This window comes from Pangasianodon hypophthalmus, chromosome 10, assembly GCF_027358585.1.
Source record: "Pangasianodon hypophthalmus isolate fPanHyp1 chromosome 10, fPanHyp1.pri, whole genome shotgun sequence".
NCBI classification, from domain to species: domain Eukaryota; kingdom Metazoa; phylum Chordata; class Actinopteri; order Siluriformes; family Pangasiidae; genus Pangasianodon; species Pangasianodon hypophthalmus.
This window is the reverse complement of record NC_069719.1, coordinates 27,425,832-27,447,370: the sequence shown is the minus strand read 5'-3', so window position 1 is coordinate 27,447,370 and position 21,539 is coordinate 27,425,832. Positions and strand designations below refer to the sequence as shown.

At 38.7% G+C, this 21,539-nt stretch overlaps 1 protein-coding gene across 2 annotated transcripts in view; it reads right to left on the bottom strand.

Annotated features, from left to right (window-relative positions):
• Positions 1-3,555: 3,555 nt before the first annotated feature.
• The window catches only part of adck1 (aarF domain containing kinase 1), a 122,879-nt gene continuing 104,895 nt past the window's right edge, over positions 3,556-21,539 (bottom strand). For both annotated transcript variants that reach the window (XM_026926030.3, XM_026926031.3), the window contains exons 10-11: positions 14,399-14,592; positions 3,556-7,198 (exon numbers count right to left, since the gene is read on the bottom strand). In XM_026926030.3, coding sequence (XP_026781831.3) covers positions 7,030-7,198; positions 14,399-14,592 — 363 coding nt within the window. In that variant the 3' untranslated portion in view covers positions 3,556-7,029. The remainder of the gene's footprint in view (positions 7,199-14,398; positions 14,593-21,539) is intronic.

Sequence of the window (21,539 nt, the reverse complement as noted above, 5' to 3'; positions counted from 1 at the left end):
CATGATGTCATTGATTATTTTCCTCTAACAGCATGACTCTGAGTGTTTTATTCCTGAAGATGCTTAATACAAGCTTCCTGAAGATCCAAGGAAGAAAGAAAGCATGCTCTCTCATTCTTTTTTTTTTTTATAATTTCCAATTATATAGACAGACAAGGTCTATGTAATTGCCACTTTGGACTTTTGGCAAATTATAGACAGAAAGTAAATTATGAATTTAAAAAAAAGAGTAATTTTAAGTAAATCATTAGCATGTCCTTAACGTCCTCACACTATTAAGATGGATGCTAGTAAATAATTTTGTATATTTGTTATTTGTATGCTAAAAGGCTCAACCCTGTTACTCATTTAAGAGTAAAATGCAGAAAACAAAGAAAAATGGTAAAATTGAGACTGTTAAAATTGAGATGGGTTAACATGTTTTTAATGTTTAAATGTATGGGTTTTTTATTTAATGTTGAAAATGCTTAAAAAAAAATCTTGGCCTAAATGGCTCTGCAATCATGCAATCACCAGCGATCATAAAGCGACCATCATGTCCATTAAATAAAACATTTTACATCTTCTCTCTGAAACACCTTACAGAACCGCTCGGTCTGTAGCGAGCTCGGCTAATACCCATTAACCTCGTCAGTGGTGAATAATGGTGAATAATGGCTGATGAAGATGGCCAGCGAGGCTACATAAGGACAAACGAACATAATCCTATGGAAGACTTACTCACTGGGAGAGAACTAATCTCCGTCTCCAATGCCAGGCTTTAACATTTCAAACATGTGGACAGCGAGGGGAAAAATAAAAATAAAAAAGCGCCTCCATTCGAGCCCGGAGTCTATAATATTACTTCACAGAAGAGCAAAATTGAAGGGGAAAAAATGTAATGTGATTTTCCATTAGCAGATTAAAAATGTCTTTCATGGCTGCTTTTCCACTTAAATCCTGAGCTGTGCTCAGTAAACCAGCGTTTCCCGCTTTCTAACCTCAAAATGTCAGAGAGCAGTGAACGTTCCTCTGCAGTCTGCACATCGCACAGCTCAATGGGACCTACACCGCATTATATTGCTATATATTGGGAATGGGACAGATTTAAAATATGCTGATGATCTCAGGAAAGGTGTAATTTATGAAAAACAACAGCAACAATCATCGAAAACATACGATATATTGAATATGACCTCAGTTTTTGATATTGCAGAAATCAATATTATTATGATGATTCAATTCAGCCTAATCTTCAAAATAAAAAAAATGTCTAAACATCATTACTAGAATTTACACTACCTTTAAAAGTTAACATCATCAACGCCATTATCAGTATACACTTCAAAAATCTAAACTGTTTAGAAACAAATGAGAAAACCATTTTTTTTTTTTTTTGTTCAAGTATCTTCGGGGTAAATTGTGACCTCGTAACTTGTTTTCAATAAAGAAAAACATTACAGTGCCTTGCATAAGTATTCAACCAGCTTTGAACTTTTCCACATTTTGTTGGCTATAACCTAGAACTGAAATGGACTTAATTGGCCTTAATTATATGCAAACAAAATAGATAGATCATGGTCACTAGATCATAAATGCAAACAAAATAGAAGGAAAAAATGCTCACATTGAAGCATGGTGGTGGTAGTGTCATGAGAGTTGAGAGTTACCCTTGGCCTCTTGGTTGTTTCTGTGACTAATCTCTTCGTTACTTGGTCACTGAATTCTGCTGGACGGCCCCCTCTAGTTATGGCTGTTCCATATTCTTTCCATGTTTTAATAATAGATTTAAAACATTTCCTCTTCTCAAATCTTTTTTAATATAATTAAAAATAATACTGATAAAATGACGAGTAAGACCTTTACTATAAATTAACATTATCTGTTTTTCTCTCGTTTAATTACTGCAATATAAATTTTAGTGGCTATATTACGATGATGATAAAATGACCATAAATTCATGTCAAATAAACATAATTGTGTGTTTTCCTCAAAGTTGGCTTAGTAACACACAGACCACCATCCTCACAGTGAAGCATAGTGCTGGTAGCACCATGTTGAGAATTACCTTTGAACTCTTGGTTGCTTCTCTAGGCAGAGTCACGGTTGTTCCATATTCTTTCCATTTTTAAATAATGGATTTCTGCGGGATGTTTGGGATATTTTTATAACCAAACCCTGATTTATAGTTCTCCAGAACATTGTTGAACTAATTCAGGGGTTTCACGTTTATGTAATCACAAAAAAATTTTTTTCCCAAATATGTGTATAGATTTTTTTTTTTTTACCCCCATTTCATATTATGGGCTATTTTGTGTAAATTCATGACACATTATCCCAAATAAGTTCATTTCAGTTCCAGGTTGTAGCACTACCTAATGTGGAAAAGTTCAAGGGTGAATACTTATGCAAGCTGTATAGTCCTATTCTTTTGAGTTGGTTTCTTCCTAATGTCGTCTGAGGGGGGTCTTCCTCGCATCTGTCGGCTCTGATTTGCTCATTAATGATCTAAATCTACATCCGGATTTCTGTAAAGCTGTTTTGTGACACTGTCTATTGTTAGAAGCACTGTACAAATAAAAACTGAATTGAACTGAGTGTTAGAAGCTCTGATTGGCTAGCTCGTGTTATATAAAGTGTATTTTTGGTGCTGCACGGACGAGTCACAGGCTGACGGCGTAATGGGCACCTTTCACGTCAAATGAAGACGCAGCACATTTCCAGAGTTTGCTGAAGTCAGCTGTAGCATCAGGCTCGTGCGTTTCCTCTCCATCCGGCTGGAAGAAAGAGAAGAGATTAAGCTCTGCTATGTAGGAGCAATTGATTGTGGCATTTTAATTTACTCAGCTGCCATTTTCTCTTCCTTCAGCTAAAGATTAGAATAATGTTCCTGATAAGCACAGCTGGCCAGATGATACGCGACACGTGCTGAATACAACCTACACGACACGAGTTACGATAAATTTATCATGTTAAAAAAAAAAGACTTTCTGACACGACTCTTACCATTTTTTTTTTTTTTTTGCCGACTTCCTCAGGTATGTTAGGGACGCAGGTTCGGTTTTGTCCATATTGTTGGATATTTGCCCAAACCCGTGGTCATGGTCACCCCACACAGTGGCCATCCAGCCTGCAGGCCCATTACCTCCATGATTACATTTGGCAGCGCCAGTCTCGGCTTTTTGATCAAGATGGATGGGTTTTTCATCCGGGTCAGGGTCTGGCCCCACAGCTCTGCTTACCGAGGCCCAATGAATCAATGAATTATTTCACAGAATATTGATACATGTGAATATTCAGTAGACTAGAGTCAAGGTTTTATAGCTTTATACTAGCTTTTTACTACACTAATACATCTAAAAAGTAAACTAATAGTTCACTTGGCATCTAAAGTACTTCACCAAATGTACTTAGACATGAAGTATGTCCAAAGTAAACTATAAACACATACAGGATGCTTATACATTAGTAGACTTGTAGTACGTTTGGATAAACTTGAAATATTACTATATACATTTTTCTCTGTGTTTAAAAGACATTATATGATTCTTAAAACATATTTTGCCATCCTAATTACAACATTTTCTTTTTCTCAAATCTGCTGTGTCTAATCAGTTACTGTTTATTAAATTCAATTGTAAAATTAGAACTTCATAAAATTCATAATAACATCGATACAATGTTAGTTCCTGTTCTCACTTACGTTAAAGCAGCTAGAAACAGTCCTTCCATCACCAGCCTTTCTTCAGATAAATAAAAGATAAAAAAACGCAACTTGTCACGTTACCGAGAAACCGTAAAGCATAAGCTCCTCTGTCCTGAAGATATCAGAAAACTTAAAGTTACCTTAAATAAAAAACTTTTTTTTAAAATAACAATTTGTTTATTATTAGCTGCAGGACCATCCGCTGTACAAGTCCCTGTGAATGAGCTGTTACTATAGAAACGGTAAGATATTATAACGAGCACATTAATATAAACCTGTGATTTATTACCTTTTACTTTCCCAGCAGGGTCATTAATGAATTAATGATTTATCTATCCCTGATATACAATGATTCTTCCCCCAATCACTGAATACCTGGAAATGCCACTGTGTGTAATGTATTATCTACAACACCAACAACAAATATAATGTTTTTATTAATGGAAGCAAAATAATGTACTCATGGAATTATGGAGTCAGACAGTGTGATTGCATTTCATCCCTGCACAATATTAATTGCCTGTGTTCCAGTGTTCTAGCACTTTCCTGGAAATGCAACAGCTCGAATTTATTCTTCGGGCAGCTAAATGGCACATTATTGTGAAGCGTGAAGCCATGTCTCGGCAATTTCATTTCAGCTGTGAGGCCAAAACATGGTGCCCCACCTGTACGGAAAGCCATTTGGTGCTGAAACCTGTTGAGCAGATAAGTGTGTCCATCACGCAGACACTGGCCGCTGGGAGATTCTCTCTCTCTCTCTCTCTCTCTCTCTCTCTCTCTCTCTCTCTGTCTGTCTGCGCTCTGGGGATTCAGAGACTCGCTGGAGTCGCTCGGCTGCCTGCCGCTGCCTTTGGGCTCTTCATGAAGACCTGCTGGGACGATCCAACACTGCGCTCTCACCTGAGGAGCCCATCAGAAGCAGAGAGAAGGAGTTTAATAGATCTCTACCTGCCTTCAGGTCCGTGCCAGGCTCATCAATAAATTGCTGACCAGCGGCACTTCGTAAGGGTGCCATTATATTCGCAAAAAAAAAAAAAGGATTTGCTTGAGGAAGATGGTGTCAGTGTCAGTGTGTGATTATCTCACTTCAGCGTATTTGGTTATGTTTAATTTATTGCTATTCACTCGCAGTCTCCTATTAAATTGAAATAACTGCAGCATAGAATACAACACATAGAACAAACAAATTATTAAATATATATAAAACATATTTTATACATATATAAATATATATAAAACAGGGGAATGAAAGAATGAAGGAATTGTCTGATACGGCACAAAATACAGTAAACAATCACAATTATAAACAGGAAAAAAAATATTACAGATATAATAATTAGAATATATATTTCTAATTATCATAATTATTCAATAATTAAACAATAATAATTTTGAGATTCTTAGAATACCACACATATATACTACAAGTCAAAAATATTACAGCAACATTTACTTTAAGAATAAAAAAATTTGATATAATTTTTCAAGGGATTAGTAAGGAATAAAGCACTCCATGTTGTGCAGTTCTAGGAAAATAATCAACGACATGGTGGTGTGATGAAGACGAGTCACTGTTAGACCCCAAAAACTGATTATTTTCCAATAACAGGGTGTCCTGAACTGTTTTATTCCTCTTACACCACAGTTTTTTTTAATTTATTAAACAGCATGTTGTACTTTTTATCCATTTATAGTTACATTAAATGTTTCTATAGTAACAGCTCGTACCTACACGCAGGGACCTGAACAAACACTTTAACTAGCTAGCTGACATCAACCTATCGCAAAAGTGTGTTAGCAAAAATAAATCAATAAATCGTGTGGTATTTCAGACAAGTTGTGATGTAATAAGAGATCACATTTCATCATCATTTTTTTTTTTTTTACATTTTTTAAATTCATTCAATTAGACGTCCAGACGTCCATAACCGTGTTGCATGTTGGCAAATTGACTGAACTGTAAAATCGTTGTAAATTTAAAAAGAAAAAAAAAACTACAGAGTAAGTAGAGCATTGTACAGGAGCTTGTGTTTCCTGAAGAATAAACACGTGATGAGAAGACGCTCCATGTTACAGCTGATGCTTCTTCGTTCATATTCAATATTAAAAGCAGTCCATTTTTTTTTTTATCCATCTTGCTATAAAGAAAAAAAATATTCATGAAGACACTGAGCGATGACGCATGATTGCAAATTCACTAAATTCAAATGAGTCGTAAAAGAGTTACAAGCAGGGTTTGTGTGGTGAATCAAATATGTGCTGAAAAGACTTAGCACTTTTTTGTACTCACAATCTTTCAGAAATATTTTTTTTTTAGTTGAATACTTGAAAAAAAAATCTAAATGCAATTTAAGGTGCAAATATGTAAACAGAAATGCATTGAAATCCACAAATGTGTACAAAAATTAAATTATTATATGCAGAAAAAATATTAATAGCTGCAAATGAAATGAAGAAAAGCTCAAGAGGTCGTCTTCACTTCTGCGTGACTTTCCTGTAGCTTGTGCGATCAGGTAGCGAGCTAGCTTCTTCCAATCAGGACAGCAGAGGCTAACGACATTAGCTAGCTTGCTTTATTTATGTAATAGTGAATGTTAGCCAGAATCTTAGCCAGGTCTGAATATGCAACCTAGGTTGGAATATATGGGAAAAAACGTGACGCAGGAAACCCACGTGAACAGCAATCCGAGCTCAGGTTTAAATCGGGACGTGTGGAGTTAACGCAGCATGATATTTAGCTTTTTCGTGAACATCTGCACAATATAATACCATGATGTTACAGCTAACTCTGTAAACCTAGGCTAGCTACTTAACAACATTAGACGTCAGTGTCAAGCTAGCTAATGTTAGGCTGTCCTGATTGGATGACTCAAAGTTGCTATCTGATTGGGCAGCCATCTTATACGCAAGTCATTTGTAAGTCACATGAACTCTTCTATTTCTTTTTTCTATTTAAAAGTGCCAGCACATTTCATTTACACCTGCTAATATTTTTCAACTACATTTAAATGATGGTACAGTATTTGTGCATTTGAAGGCATTTGTGTTTTTTTTACATACTCAAATACAACTTTTCATCTTACTGAATATCGTTTCAGTGCCAAAATCTTTTCACTGTGTATTTAAGTCCATACTAGTGGCAACTTTTCTTTCCTCCTATAACCAACCGATTGTGACATACAGCGATAACTCTGGGATTTAACTCTGCAACTCTACACGGTAGATCCAGGTTCTCGTCTCACCGTGCGATGTCGGTAGCATGTGGATGGAGTGATGAGAGTTATGAGAGCGAAGAGAGGCAGTGAGTCAGTGCAGTGGTCCGTCTTTAACCCCCTTTAACCCCCTCAGTGTGCGAAGGGCAAACAGCCGAGCGCGTAACTCATCCACTTCACCAACAGTGAGCTCCGAATCCACAACACCACTTCATACAGACTGATCTGACACAGAGAGAGCGCCTCGGACACGCTGATCTGCAGCCTCCTCATCCTCGAGTCAGTCTTACTCCTCTTATAGCTGAGAGAGAGAGAGAGAGAGAGAGAGAGAGAGAGAGGGAGGGGTATAATGAGGTATAGAGAGACAGAGACAGAGTAAGGGACACAGAGGGGGACAGGGGAGAGAGAGAGAGAGAGAGGGAAAGAGAAAGAAGGGGATGGAGAGAGAGAAAGAGAGACAGACAGGGAGAGACAGAAGGTAGGAGAGGGGGGTAAAAAAGGCAGAATGAAAGGAGAGAGAAAGAGAGCAAGAGACAGACATAAGGGAGAGATGGAGTTAAATAGGAGGAGAGACAGAGAGACAGAAAGGGAGAGGTGGTGAGAGAGACAGGGAGGAGAGATTGAGGGAAATGGAGGAAGCAGAAAGAGAGAGAGAATCAGGAAAGAGACAGGGAGAGAGAGAAAAGGTGAGAGAGACAGACCGACAAACATGGAGGAGTGATGGAGGGAAATTGAAGAAAGAGAGAAAGAGGCACAGAGAGAGAGAGAGAGAAGGAAGGAGAAAGAGACAGAGGACAGAGGGAGAGACAGAGAGATAGAGAGTAAAGGAAGGAGAGAGAGAGAGAGAGAGAGAGAGAGAGAGATTACAGCAGATTAAGTAAATTGACTGCATGTTGATTTGTGGTCCAAGTGAAGCAAATCAGACAGAGTCATGCAATATTAACAATGCCTGTTCAGCAGTGTGTGTGTGTGTGTGTGTGTGTGTGTGTGTGGAGAGAGAGAGGGAGAGAGAGAGAGGGACGTTTTGAGCTGAATGACCTCGGGGGGAAAAACAATGACTCTCCAAAAACTATAGCAGACTTTCCTACTGAACAGCTTTAAACTGACAAAAAACAAAAATATTCATCACTTCACACTTTCTCCTCCGACAACAACGGCCATGAGAGAATACTGTAGATCAAACGTGTGTGTGTGTGTGTGTGTGTGTGTCACTCCTGTGTTATACATGTGACAGTTTGTGTATCAGGCATTGATGAGCGGCAGTATTTGACTAATCCACTGCTTGTTATTTATCCTCCTGATGAATTAGTAAAATACTCAAAATTCACCAAAAGCCCTTTAACCTACAGTTTTTACAAACCATAACACTGAACATGAGACACAGTGAGTTTGTTGGCCTGCAGTTAATGGCAACGTGACGCAAACAAAGCCGAGGGTGCCAATACTTTCAGCTAAGTGAAAATAGACAGAATTTCGAGTGCAAATCTAAAGTAAATAAAGTACAAAGGAACTACAAAAAGCTCTATCACTGAACAAGTTGATGTTAAAGGGATTTTTAAGGGAATGAGATTTGATTGGATGTTGCTCCTAACTCCACCCCTTTTCACAGTGATGTCATACGTTGCTGGGTTACTACTCATAACATTTATAAACCCAAAACACCGTAATGACAGTATTATACTGTCTGTAGTAGCTCTGACCCTACATTAGAGTCTGGTTTGAATTTCTGACACGTCACATCAACACTGTGACGCATTTGTTATAAAAACGTCACTTACCATGTTTAAACGTTTAGTCCTTTCGTTTATCCAGATCTCTCAATTTATTAATAATAATAACCAAATACAGCACAAAGTAACAAACTAGCACGAGAATCGCTAAACACATCACAAATATTTTACTATAAAAACATTTCAGGGTGGAGTTTATGGTGAAAAATTGTCCTAAGTGAGACATTGTTCTTGTGTATGATGAAGGACAGGGAAGTAAGCTATGACACAGATTTGAAGTGTCACTCAGACTGCATCATCCCTCTGAACTTCAGAGAGCGCACGATGACATGATGCGAGCTGAGAGCTGCAGCCAGAACCAGACTGAGCTCGAGTACACCTCCAGACCCGACAGGTTTTTATCGGAGCATGCACTCTCACATGCTTGCTTCCTGCACGCTCACTGCATACGGACGCGGTTTAGGTTGCCAGCAATCCCTGAGCGCGATTGCATAACTCGCAGTGGCTTGAAAAGAGTCATGTTCAATATTTCATACGGGGACACGCAGGATTCAGTGGCACCTCAGGAGCAGCTGATGAATTATTAAGAGCATGCTGGGAGAAGGCTGCGAGAGTGCGAGTGACAGCTAGCGGAAGCTCGGCGTGCCGACTCTCAGGGACGTGCCCACTTCATTACACTGCACAAAATCACGTCTATGAGAAGGTCCATCCATCACGCGGAAACGGGATCATCTACTCAACAATGACGTGGCAAGAAAAGCAGCTTCTCCACATTCCTTTTTTATTTGCTACTACCATTTTTTTCTGCTCTTCTGGGAATCATAGAATATTGATGATATTTTGACAAAGTTGCAGGATTTTCACATTTCCAAGACAAAATCCAGCTGAGATGAAAAGTTAAGGTTAAGGCCAAGGTGATGCATGAGGTCAGAATTTTTCTTCCATAGCTGGTATAAAATCTGATAACATTAGAGCTGGGTGATATCGTGACATAATATTAGTATTGTGATCAATTATGTCACATTTCTCAGATATTGTGATTTTGTTTTCTTCTACTGTTTGAATTTTTTCCTCCATTTCAGAGTTTCTGTAGGCAATACAAGTTCTAAAAGTATCATCAAATTGATTTTTCAAATTATATTTCTGATATATCGTGATACATACAGTGTATCGCAGAAATGTCTTGAAAAATCATGATGATATTTTTTGTCATATCATCCAACCCTGTTTAACATAACTGTTATTTATTAGGACTAAAGTATTAAAGTATAATCTGGGAAAACCTAGGAAGGAACAGCATTTCCGTATTAACTGGTTGCTTCTGTCTTTATTTGTTCAAGGTTTCAACGTTGCTAACAAGAAAATCCTAGCAAACAGAGAAAAAAATTGGCATTGCACCAGCTCATGAGACCATGGCTCATGAATTCAAATCTCACGTAGATAAAATTGGTGCAAATGTGTTAAAATTGGTGATAAAACTGATCAAATCGGTGCAAAAGTCTTTCATGTTCTGTGCCCTTTCCCCTTCAGTGAATTGTTTTTTTTCTTCAGTTGAATTTTACTCACATAGTTTTCAGGTTTCTTACGTATCACTGTAGCAGGCGGTCAAAAATTGTAAATGCTACGGCTAAACCGTAAATTATGCTTGTTTATTAATTTTTTTATTTATGGCTAAATTAAAAATTACTAAGAGTCTAGCTTTAAACAGGTTTAATTAAACAAAACAATATATTATATACGCACTGATTAAGTTAGCCAGATGTCCAATATTTTATTGGCATTGTTTCAGATCTTACTAACTTTCAAAAATTTTATTTGTCTCATATTTAAAGCAAGGGTTGAGCACGGATTTTGGTTTTGTACAACGCGTACGTTTACTCACCAATCAGATTAACCCTTTGTAATACAGGAAAATGTTGTAATTAACTAGTCATTAACTAGTGTAATGAATTCTGACACTCGCGGGTGGATGTGAGTGCGAGTAAATCTTTATTTAATAATCCAAATCAGAAACAGCCTGAGGTCAAAAACATGAGATCTATTTGGAAAAACCTGCACAGAATGAGACGGATCGAAGACAGGGAAAACGAACCGAAAAGAACAAACAGAATTTAAATAAAAATAAAAAAAACTTGCAAATACTGAAAAGAAAGATACTACTTTTAAATACGCTGAGTAATCAAGAAAAATCAGATACAGGTGCACACATTCAGGAACAAACCAATGAGGGGACTGGGGGCGGGGAAGACAAGAGACCAGGAAGTAAAACTGAAACACATGTCAAAATAAAAGTTTGTTTGTGTGCGTTTAGCATTATTTTGTGTTTTTGTGTGTGTGTGTGTGTTACTTTTCCAAACCAATAAAACCACCTTGGGTGTGAGAAAGTTACTATATAATCAATCAAACTTATTAATATTAAAATAATGAGTAAGTATTATAAAAGAGAGCAGGGATTTGTGAGCGGGATTCACGGTAAAATCTGGCACAGCATTCACAAGCATAAGCACTTTATTACAACTGACATAAACATTCATAAGAGCTTATTCCGACAGTCATCAGTTGTTAAACAGGCTAACTTCATCACACAAAACCTGAGTCGGGTAACAGAGCCACATTCTTTTCCTTTAATTTGCACTATTCTGTATAAATAGAAACTCAGAAACTTTTGTACATGTGTGTGTGTGTGTGTGTGTGTGTGTGTGTGTTTGTGTGTGTGTGTGTGTGTGTGTAGAGCCATAGAGCCTCTTCTAAAGATATCTTAAGTACTCTAATAAACAGATTTGTATTTTTCTGACCCCTCATCCTCCACCCAATGCTTCTGTCTCATATTGAACCGTGGAATATCTGCTTACGTTATGAATGCTGCATCTCTAAGGGAAACTCCTGCTGCTTTCTGGTACATTTATAAATATTTAAAGCAGTGTATTGAATTACACACTACACATTGGTCATTTTGTCATGTACACCTACCACACAGGTCACTTTATAGGTGTACAATTACTAACTCTAGCCCATCTGTTGCTATGCACAATGTATTGGCGCCCCTCTACCTCATCCATCAATGGAAAAGCATAATGACTGAGCAGATATTGAGGTGGTGATATTTTCAGATATTCTCAGTATGGCAGTGACACACAAATGGTGCTATGTCCGATGGTGGTTCCATTAACGGGCAGAGTTGTGAAGGCCTGACAAATTCAGTAACTGTCACCTAAAAAAGTGCATTGTGCTTCTGATACATGATTGGCTAATTGGATTGGATACCTGCATGAATGAGCAGGTGTACAGGTGATCCTGTTGAAGTAGCCGGTGAGGGCATATAGTGTATATGCTGTATTATCTTTCCTTGTGGAGTCATCAGAGACTCGCTGAATGTTGTAAGCCAGCTGTGCAGTGCCATGACAGGATCAGGTCTAGATTAGTGCTGTCTCAAGGAACTCTATCATGATGCTGAACCTCAGAGTGCTGCCTCGGGACATACACACACACACACCTCACCAGGAACCGGCTTCTGACAGCAAACCGTATGTACATGTACATGTTGTTTTGTGTTGTCAAGACGCTACACATAAGATTTTAGAGCTGCAAGATAACAGCTAAACCGACCGTCACTATTATTTTGCTCAATATTGAAGTGTTTATCACAGATATTCATCTAATTTAGAGATGACACAGTTTTATTAAATCATTTTAAATCAACTTTTCTGTCACACTGCACATTACAAGCCTTCACAAGTGTAAACTGTCTTTAATTACATCAACTGAGTGTAACTTCTGATAAAGACAATATGATAGTTAGCTATCTAACTTTAGCTAAACTCATACAGTATATCCAGTAAATAAAGAATAAAACACTCTGTGAAACGCTGCTACAGGAAAATAATTAATGATTGGGTAGAGGGATGATGCAAAGCTACCTATTTTTTTATTTGAATCACAAATTGTAGTTTTTATTCATTTACAGTTACTTCTGAAGTTGTGAAATGTCCATGGGACAAGTTCATTCCTGTTATCACTAACATTATAGCAGCTATAAACAGTCATTTCCTCACCAGACTGTTTTTTTAAAAAATCCCTCTTGAAGTTAATAAGACAAAAAAAAAAAAAAAAACACGCAACTTGTGGTCAGTGACAGAAAACTTCACCATATCAATGATTATGCACTTTTTTTTTTTAACATCCATTTATGTGTTTATCCCTGTGTATAATAGCTGATAGAAACAATAACGTATTAGAACGATATACAAGCATAATGTAAATAATTACAATGAGAGGCTCGTGGTTTGTAAAACAAGGCCCCGGAGTCAAACACTAGCTCATGATGGTACACACTAACACTAACTCACAGCTTTGTACAGATAATGATACTACAAAGACTTTCAGATCAAACTACATCAGTGTGACAAACCTGCCATGTCCGAGTCTCTCTCTCTCTCTCTCTCTCTCTTGTGTCCTGACGTCTGAGCATTCAGGAGCTGGTAATGGATTTTAGATCTGCATTCTGCACTCTGCTGCCATTTGGTTTTAATAAAGACGCACTCAGGCGGATGACATCGAGTTTCATGTCTGGATGCCTCTTTCTTTCCAAATCTCTCTCTCCGATTTTACAGTCATCACCATCCCCTTCCACCCCCCCAAACACACACACACACACACACACACACACACATACATACATACACACACAAAACCTTCCCACAATCACAGAGTTCTTCATTACAACTGTGCGAATAAATCAATATGGCCACTGACTCCTGAGAAAAGTACAATATAATTGTGCCATTGAGTCACACCATTACACCAAACAGCGAGGCTAGAATTTAAAAAAAAAAAAAGAGTTGATCTTGAGTATTTCATCACGTTTTATTGAGCACTAATGTCCACATCTATAATCCAAAAACGTCCCACGGGGCGCCTTATGATGTGCGCAAAGGGACTAGCGTGATTGAGATTGAAGTCTGAGAGATGAAGTGACCCCTGAGAGCTTCACAAGTCTTCTCAGAAATACTAAAAACAGGAGACGAAACATGCAGCCACGCTGTAATGCGCTAAAGTAACAACTTTTTAAAAGCAAAGCCTTCTTCTTCTCAAGCAAATGTCAGAGTAATAATCTCATCCCTGAAACACAATGGCGAAATAAGTGAGCGAGATGAACTAAGGTTACAACGAACATTTACCTAAATGCTCTGGTCAAAAAAAAAAGTGTAGAATGTTATGCAAATGCAAAAACATTTCTCGAGATGATCAATTCTTCCCAGTCATAGGACATGTACAGAATATGTGTTTTGCATGTGCTTAGCATTTTTTTTTATGTTTTGCATGTAGATAGAGAGTCCTGACAGATGTTGCTGTGTCTGAAACACACTTTGAGATCTCCACTTTCAGAAACCATAAATCAATTTCCCCAAAACAATGTGACATCTGGCTGAAAAGATTATGTAAAAACATGGCAGTCAGTCTTTTTAACCTCACTGGGATTTCATTTCCTCACACGTGCTTCGATTAGAAGCTATTTTGTAGGTACAGTTCTTGCCATAGCGAAGCTGGACATAAGCCTGATCAATTCAGTTTGTAATCATTCAAAATGTCTGCCGTCTCATCATCATCATCATCATCATCATCAAAAACAGAGAAGAGCACAGAGTACACACTCTGTACAAATCACGGAATGTTTAAAAGTATTACTTCTTTTTTCAAAGCTTTCACCTTGTGAAGGGTTTTCCCTGACTGCTTTCCCAGGACACAGTGTGTGAGGTGTGTGTGTGTGTTACCTGGCCAGTGCCCGTGTGCAGCAGCGGCTCATGCTGATGAAGGAGCTGGAGCTGGCGCGGGTCTGCAGCACCGTCTCGATGCCCCTCAGGAGATCGTTGGTCTTCAGCAGCAGCAGCATCTGCCGAGGAACGCGGTTCAGCAGCTCGCTGATCTGAGGGAGGTACTGCGCCGCGTTCGTGCGGATCTCTACATCCTGAGGCACGCGTGCACACACACACACACACACACACACACAAACATGCGCTGTTTATGATGTCTATGATGGCACTAATTTGCTATTTAATGAGTTTTAACCCACAGCACTGATGAACTCAGGATTCTGATTGGCGTTGATTAATTTTCTATAACATCAGCAGGTTTATATTAAAACGCCCGTTCTAATAAGGCCATAACTTCTATACTAACAGCTCATTCACGGGGACTTGTACAGTGGACGCTACACATCTTCAGGAATGCGGAGTTTACGCTTTCAGGTTTCTCTCTAACATTAACTTCAAGAGAGAGAGACAGAGAGAGAGAAAGAAAAAAGTGAGGCTGCTGAAGGAACAGCTGTTTATAACTGCTACAACGTAAGTGAGAACAAGAAGACACTTTTTCACACACGTTCCGTAACACTGAATGAACGATAAACAGATAAAAAGGCAAATTGCTATGGTATGAGAGGAATTAAACACACTTTGGGGCATGCTGTTATTGGAAAATTATCAACTTTCTGGGTGATGACACTGAATCTGCTTCAATAGCATGACACATAATATTTTATTCCTTACTTGCAAGACATTCTTTATTATGGATGTTGTTTATGTTGAAGTTTAGTGTCATAAATAGTGTAAGAAATGGGACCAGATGTTAGCAAAACTAGCAAATTAGCAAAAAGTTAGCCTAGCATCTGAAAGAAAATAGAGCCCTACTTTCATACCAAAGCAAAACCCAGACTTCCACCACATCCACCAAGGCTAATAATGAGCCTCTTCAGCATGATCTCTTATGCATAATGCTAACTAAGCCCTAGCGTATATATCAGGCTGAAGTATTTTTGGTGATGTGTGGTGGTGTATCAGCTTTAAACAGGCTGTGGGAAACTCTCGCTACACGACTTGCCCATCTGCCATGAAATACCCACAGTGAAGAGTGAAGAAGAGTCACAGGAAGGAAACGGAGGAGCTTATTTCGCAGGCAACTGGGAAGCTAAGTGGCTGAAAACTGTGACAGTGAAGATTAGCTGTTCTGGCTCTCGACATCAGTAACCCAAGTCTGTGCTCTGAGAAAATTTCTGCTGGGGAAAAAAAATATCATGCATCCCATCCTATTATGGAGAGTTTGATGGAGATTCAATTGAAATGTATATTTTTGGACTTTAAAACTGCAATATATAATGAGAAGTGAAATATATATGCTACAACTTTAGCCTTAGTTAAATAATAATCAGGGGCAGGCAGAAATTGTCTGGTTGTTAGTGTAGTAAAAAAAAAAAATGCAATTCAACTTCCTTAAGTTTAAATCAAGAGCCTAAGAGTAACATTATGCTACCACCATCATGCTTCACTGTGAGTATGGTGTTCTGTTATGGGCTATTTTGTTTCTTCATATTTCTTCATTACAATCAGAGCAAAACCCCCTATATCTGTGCATGTATAAGTCTAAGAATCTGGTTTTCAAGTAACAAGTTGATTGGGGTTTTTTTTTTCCTGAGGGGCGGGGCTTACATAATACGGCCATGTTGAGCATTATTCGCTGCCTCTTCTTACTTTAATCAGTCTCTACTCTCACCGTCTCTGACTATCTAATATCTGTCCTCATACATTAAAGTGTCCATATCCTGATTTTTTTTTTCCTCAAAGCAAACAAAATGTACACTTCAGAGTGACTTACTGTCTGGAAAGTGTACTATTTAAAGAAAGTGCTCATCATCATTCATTAAAAAACACTTCTGTAGTGTAGAGCTTCTGGATTGTTATTTGGATTGTGCTGTTATTCACACTGTCGATAATGAATTTCCTTTGTATTAATGCATCAATGATCAGGTTCAAAAGCCAAGAGACTGCAATCAATCACATCTCGCGCGTGTAAACTCGAGTGTGACGGTTTAATAGTGTGTCGATACAACAAGGAACAATGAGCTCAATAAAGTCATATTTGGGGGTTTTGAATCACATATTGACTAGTTTTTTGTTTCTTATGTTGTTTTATTTGTTTGTTGCCTTATGCAGATAATGACAGATAACACTCCAAGTTCTAGATAAAAAAATTGTTTAAAAAAGACAGGAAATATCACTTTTAATGTTAATTTAATGCAAGTTCATCTCCAAATATGTAAATAATCAAGATAATGGCCATATAATAGTGATATTATAAATCTTTAAGGGTCGATCGGTTGTTCCTCTTGGGAAACCATGAAGAGATTTATGCATAATCCAACACCAGTGGGACACTTTCAGGGGACGAAGAACTCGTATTTACTAATTAATGAACCCTTTAAGAACCTATTTGGAGACTGCAACCTTCTGATTAACATTAAAAGTGATATTTGGCTAAAACTCTAGAAGAACAGGTCTGATGCGACTTTTACAGTTAAAGAGTAATGGTTGTAGGTTAGCATATTCATTAAATTGTCATATATTTATTGATGAAGATCAGCAACTGTGTGAGCTGAAATTCTGCTCAGTGGTACTCGCACATATGGCGCGCATTTGCTGGACAGAGATTAGGTTAAGATTTCTTTAATGGTCTTGCACGTGGGACCGGTTCCTAGTTCTGGATGCAGTGAACCTGACTGACGGAGGCCTGATCTCTGCTCTCGCCCAGAGCCAAGACACAATGTTGGAACCCACAGAGACAGATGAAGAGTCCCTGCAGTGTCCAGGAGCACAGGACACTGTTCAAACCATAAGGCCAGGTTTGCAGGTGGGTCTTTATGCCAAACATGGCTCTGGGGGAAAACACTCGCCAGAATCTGTTCTCAGTACAGGAGCATTAAAATAAGTGATAATTACAGATATTTACAATGTTTGTCCTGATGTAATGACTTCTTAGTATCAATGAGGGTAAATTTTTCTCAGCAATGATCGCCAATATCGTGATGTTTAACAGTATGGATGAAGCTTAATCACAAAATGTGTATTGTATAAAAAGTAGTTACAAAGTTAATGAGAAGTCTCATTAACTCAAGATTTTTCACTGAAATTAAGTGAACTAAATAAAATCATCCATGGACATATGGACATTACACTGCTAGCCTATGCAGAGTAACGAAAACATTAAAAGCTTGAACCAAAAGGTCTACATAGCCTTCTTATCATGACATGACATATATCATGAGAGTAATACACTACAGACCCACAGAGTACCATCTGAAGTAATGGCCTGTGGTATACAGTAGTATTATTAGCCTGATAGTACACTTAGTTCCAGACCTAGTGAAGCAGTATGAGGATCTTCAAAGCACTTCTCTAAGTCGCTCTGGATTAGGGTAATAATTGTAAACGTAAACATAATATTGTTTCAGGAGACTTATTAATACAGGAGGTTATTAATACAGAATGTTGCTCAAATTTCTCATACTGATAAATTAGGATTCATAATTAAATCTCACATCGATTTTTTGTAAAAACAACGATAACCCACGACTGTCTAAAGTTTGACACATCATTAAGAGTTTGAAATCTCAACAACGCCACATCCAGCTGTGAATGCGAGTCAGTGGGAATGGCCCTGCGCTCTGGATGGGAAGAACGGCCTACTTTCTCTTCCTCTGTCGTTTGGTGTCACGTCACAGGTGTTTGTTAACTCGCTAAATCAGAACAGGTCACCCTCGTCCGTGCGAAGTCAGCTGTCCTGTGATGTTGCACAAATGGCTGTTTGTGTTTTATAGGTAGCTCGGGTTAGCCTTCATGCTCCCAGATTGATTTAAGAAAAAGAAACACACAAAGATACACAAACAAACAGATCTGGTTAGCAGAGTCCTTCTCAGACTGTTGCTCGGATTTCAGCGGCGTAGCTGATCACAGACTCACTCGTGGCTGACGCTGGTACGGAGCACGCAGTCCACACATCCTGCACGACGGCAGCACCACAGGGCACCAACCGCTCCGAACACATGAAGAGCCACATCACAGAACAGCCCCGAGAACCCTCAGAACCGTGGAACCAAACAACACAAACAAAGAGCTAAAGGGACATCGGTGAAAGCAACAGAGACGGAGAAAGTGATCAGCACTCAAAGAATTGGAGAAAAGAAAGAAAGAAAGAAAGAAAGAAACCTGTTATATAACTGTATAAGTTGTTTTTTTTATGTTTCAGTGAAGAGATGTCTGTTCTGTTCATTGTCATGCTGTATTAATCACGTCTCTGAAGAAAGGACTCAGAAACATCATTAGATAATAAATCTGATTTCTTTGTCAGATGCGTCATCTTCCATTTCCTCCTTCATCACTACACCTCTTTAATAACAGTGATGTATCCTGGTTTAGAAAACAGACTCCATTTTCTGTTTAATTTATCTCCTAATCCCTAAATCTCTATCCTGAGAAAGAAGAGGAAGAGGAAGGAGGGAGATTAGGGCCTAAACTAAGTCGCTCCAAGTTGTATGTTCCAATAACATGATGGCGTGATGGTTCAGATTAAATTAGACCATGTGACACACACACTCTAATCTGAAACACTGCTCCAGCTACTCCTAATCCCAACTCCGACACCAACAAAGAGACAGAGAAGCACGAGCCATGTGTGTGCTTGGGCTCTCGCAGTCAGAAATGGCTTTCTTCCCTGGACCGCTGCCTCGTCTATTCTGGCTGCTGGGTTTCATCCAGGGATTATTTTGACTGAGATATGGACCTGCTCCATATTTACATCCCTCTCGAGCCAGGACAAATTAAAAGTCCCCATGTTGCACGAACAGCTCATCTTTTATTTTTTCAAGCATGAATATTCAAGCTCCATATGTGGACGATTTATGCAAGGCATCTCAAAATGTGCTTGTTGTAGCCTTCGAACAGCTTTTCCATGGCACGGCATGGCTTTATTATTTGACCTATCACAACAATGCTCTGGTCTCTTCATCCAAACACCTTGATGGTCTTAGATAAAAGATTCTTTACATATTTAAAGATTCTTTACCTCTTAAAAGGGTTTGACTTTGAACAAATTGAAGGGACTATTTGACCAACCCATGAGATATCACCTCTGAAAAAAAAAATCTTCAGAACCTACAGAAAACCTTCATAGACATGTTGGGAATTAAACAAATACTGGACTGGAGGTAAAAGAGATAACAGGGTGAGGTTGCAGGTATTTAAAGAGAACCCCAAAACAACACACTGCACAAACAGCAGAGCTTTAGAGTTATTATTTCCAGCCTTAAAAGGTAAATACCAACATGTCGTGACATTTTGGCTGTAGTGACCAATAGCAGGGTCAATAGATTTGGTTGTTTTTCTTAGAAACAAAGGTTATGCTGGAAGTCTATCAAATGCCTGCTATGTATCGATATAAATACCAAAAATAATGCTTTCTGGAAGCTACATTGAATAACAATGTGTTGTTTGCACACATTTGCACCATGTAATGAGCTAAGAGGTGTGGTTAGTGGATAATATACACACTTCTTCCTGTTGCAATCCCAGCACTTCAGTATCAGTGTGTTTTTGTGCTATCGCTGAGTGTTTTCTCACGTCAGCTCTTTCAGCCTGCTGATTTTTTTTTTTTTTTTTTTTGCTACAGGAGGTTTGAGCAGTCGCCACTTTGATTTAACTGCTTACTGCAAACTTGCATCATGCCCTGAGGATGGAGCCCTATTTTCAGAGCGGCCCTTTGACAGTAAGCCATACCAGCACACAGTTTTCTCCAGAAAAAGGCCACAGACGGTCAGAGCAGGAGCTTAACTTCTTGGTTTTAGCTGAGTACTCGAGCCGTAAAGCCCTGAAGACTCAGAAGTAGTGGGCAGTCACTTACTCAAGAGCACTTCACAACGAAGCCCAGACTCAGACATCTCTCTCTCTCTCTCTCTCTCTCTCATTCTCTCTCGACATAGGAAAATTGAGGAAAAAAAACAACCCAGACACTTGGGACCGTCCATTTTTTTCTGATTTGGGATGTCTCCCCCTGTGAACACAGCTCCAGGGCAGCCATTATGAGGCACAGTGCTGATCAGCGAGGAGGACAACGGTACGAGCAGTCCAAAATAAGCTCCCCCCTGAGACAAACACAAAGGCAATTACGCAGGAGGGAGGCTATTCTTCCTGCCTGCCAACACTATTCATTATTAACGTGCAGGCTTTTCAGAAGCTTTCAACTGCCAGAATGAACTGGGCTAGTTTTACTGAAGAGGAGCTTTCGGTTACATGACTTAACAAACTAGCTGGTTAGGCTAGTTAAACGTAGTTGTCTTTGCTTATAAACATAAAAAACAAAGCAAGAAAAACATTGTCCTCTAAAGTAGTGATGGACAGATATTAATATTCTGGACTGATATACATATCCGATATTTGGCATGTACATATTTGCAGATGTTGATAAACACAAAAATACAAAAAAAATTATGAATAGATTAAAGTATTAGCATGCACTGAAATAATCTTTAGGTGAACCGTACGAAAGAGGTTGATGTGGTGCTACGTTATCAGGACGGATTTGGAAACATAGATCATTCATACAGCTAGTCCATTCTGCATTCAACATTTATATAAATCTCAAACAAAAAAAGGTTATGACTTTGGTCATCCTTTGGAGAAGAAAAAAGAAATCACAAAGGGCAAAAAAAACGAGTCCATGACTGGAGTATAAAGCGTTCGCTCCGTTGTCTGGACGTCGTTTGAACATCATCGAATCCTGGAGATGCCACAGCTATCCGTATCCAGAAGCCAAGGGAGCAAAATTGGGCCACTGGGTGGGAGGGATGGTATACTCTCTTTTCCCCGCCAATCACAGCGACACTAGCCAATCATGGGCGTTTGTGAGCTCATGTATGTGGAAGAGGGCAGATAGTGCTTTCCTCCGTGTGTGTTATGCTGCCCAGCAGTTCGAAAAGATGCAGAAGTTCATTCGAGAGCTACGGAGGCTTGATTACTGATTCCACAGCTAATTTAGGTTGCACAAAAACATGTCTTTAAGTTTATATTAAATAGCTCCGGATATTGAAACAAA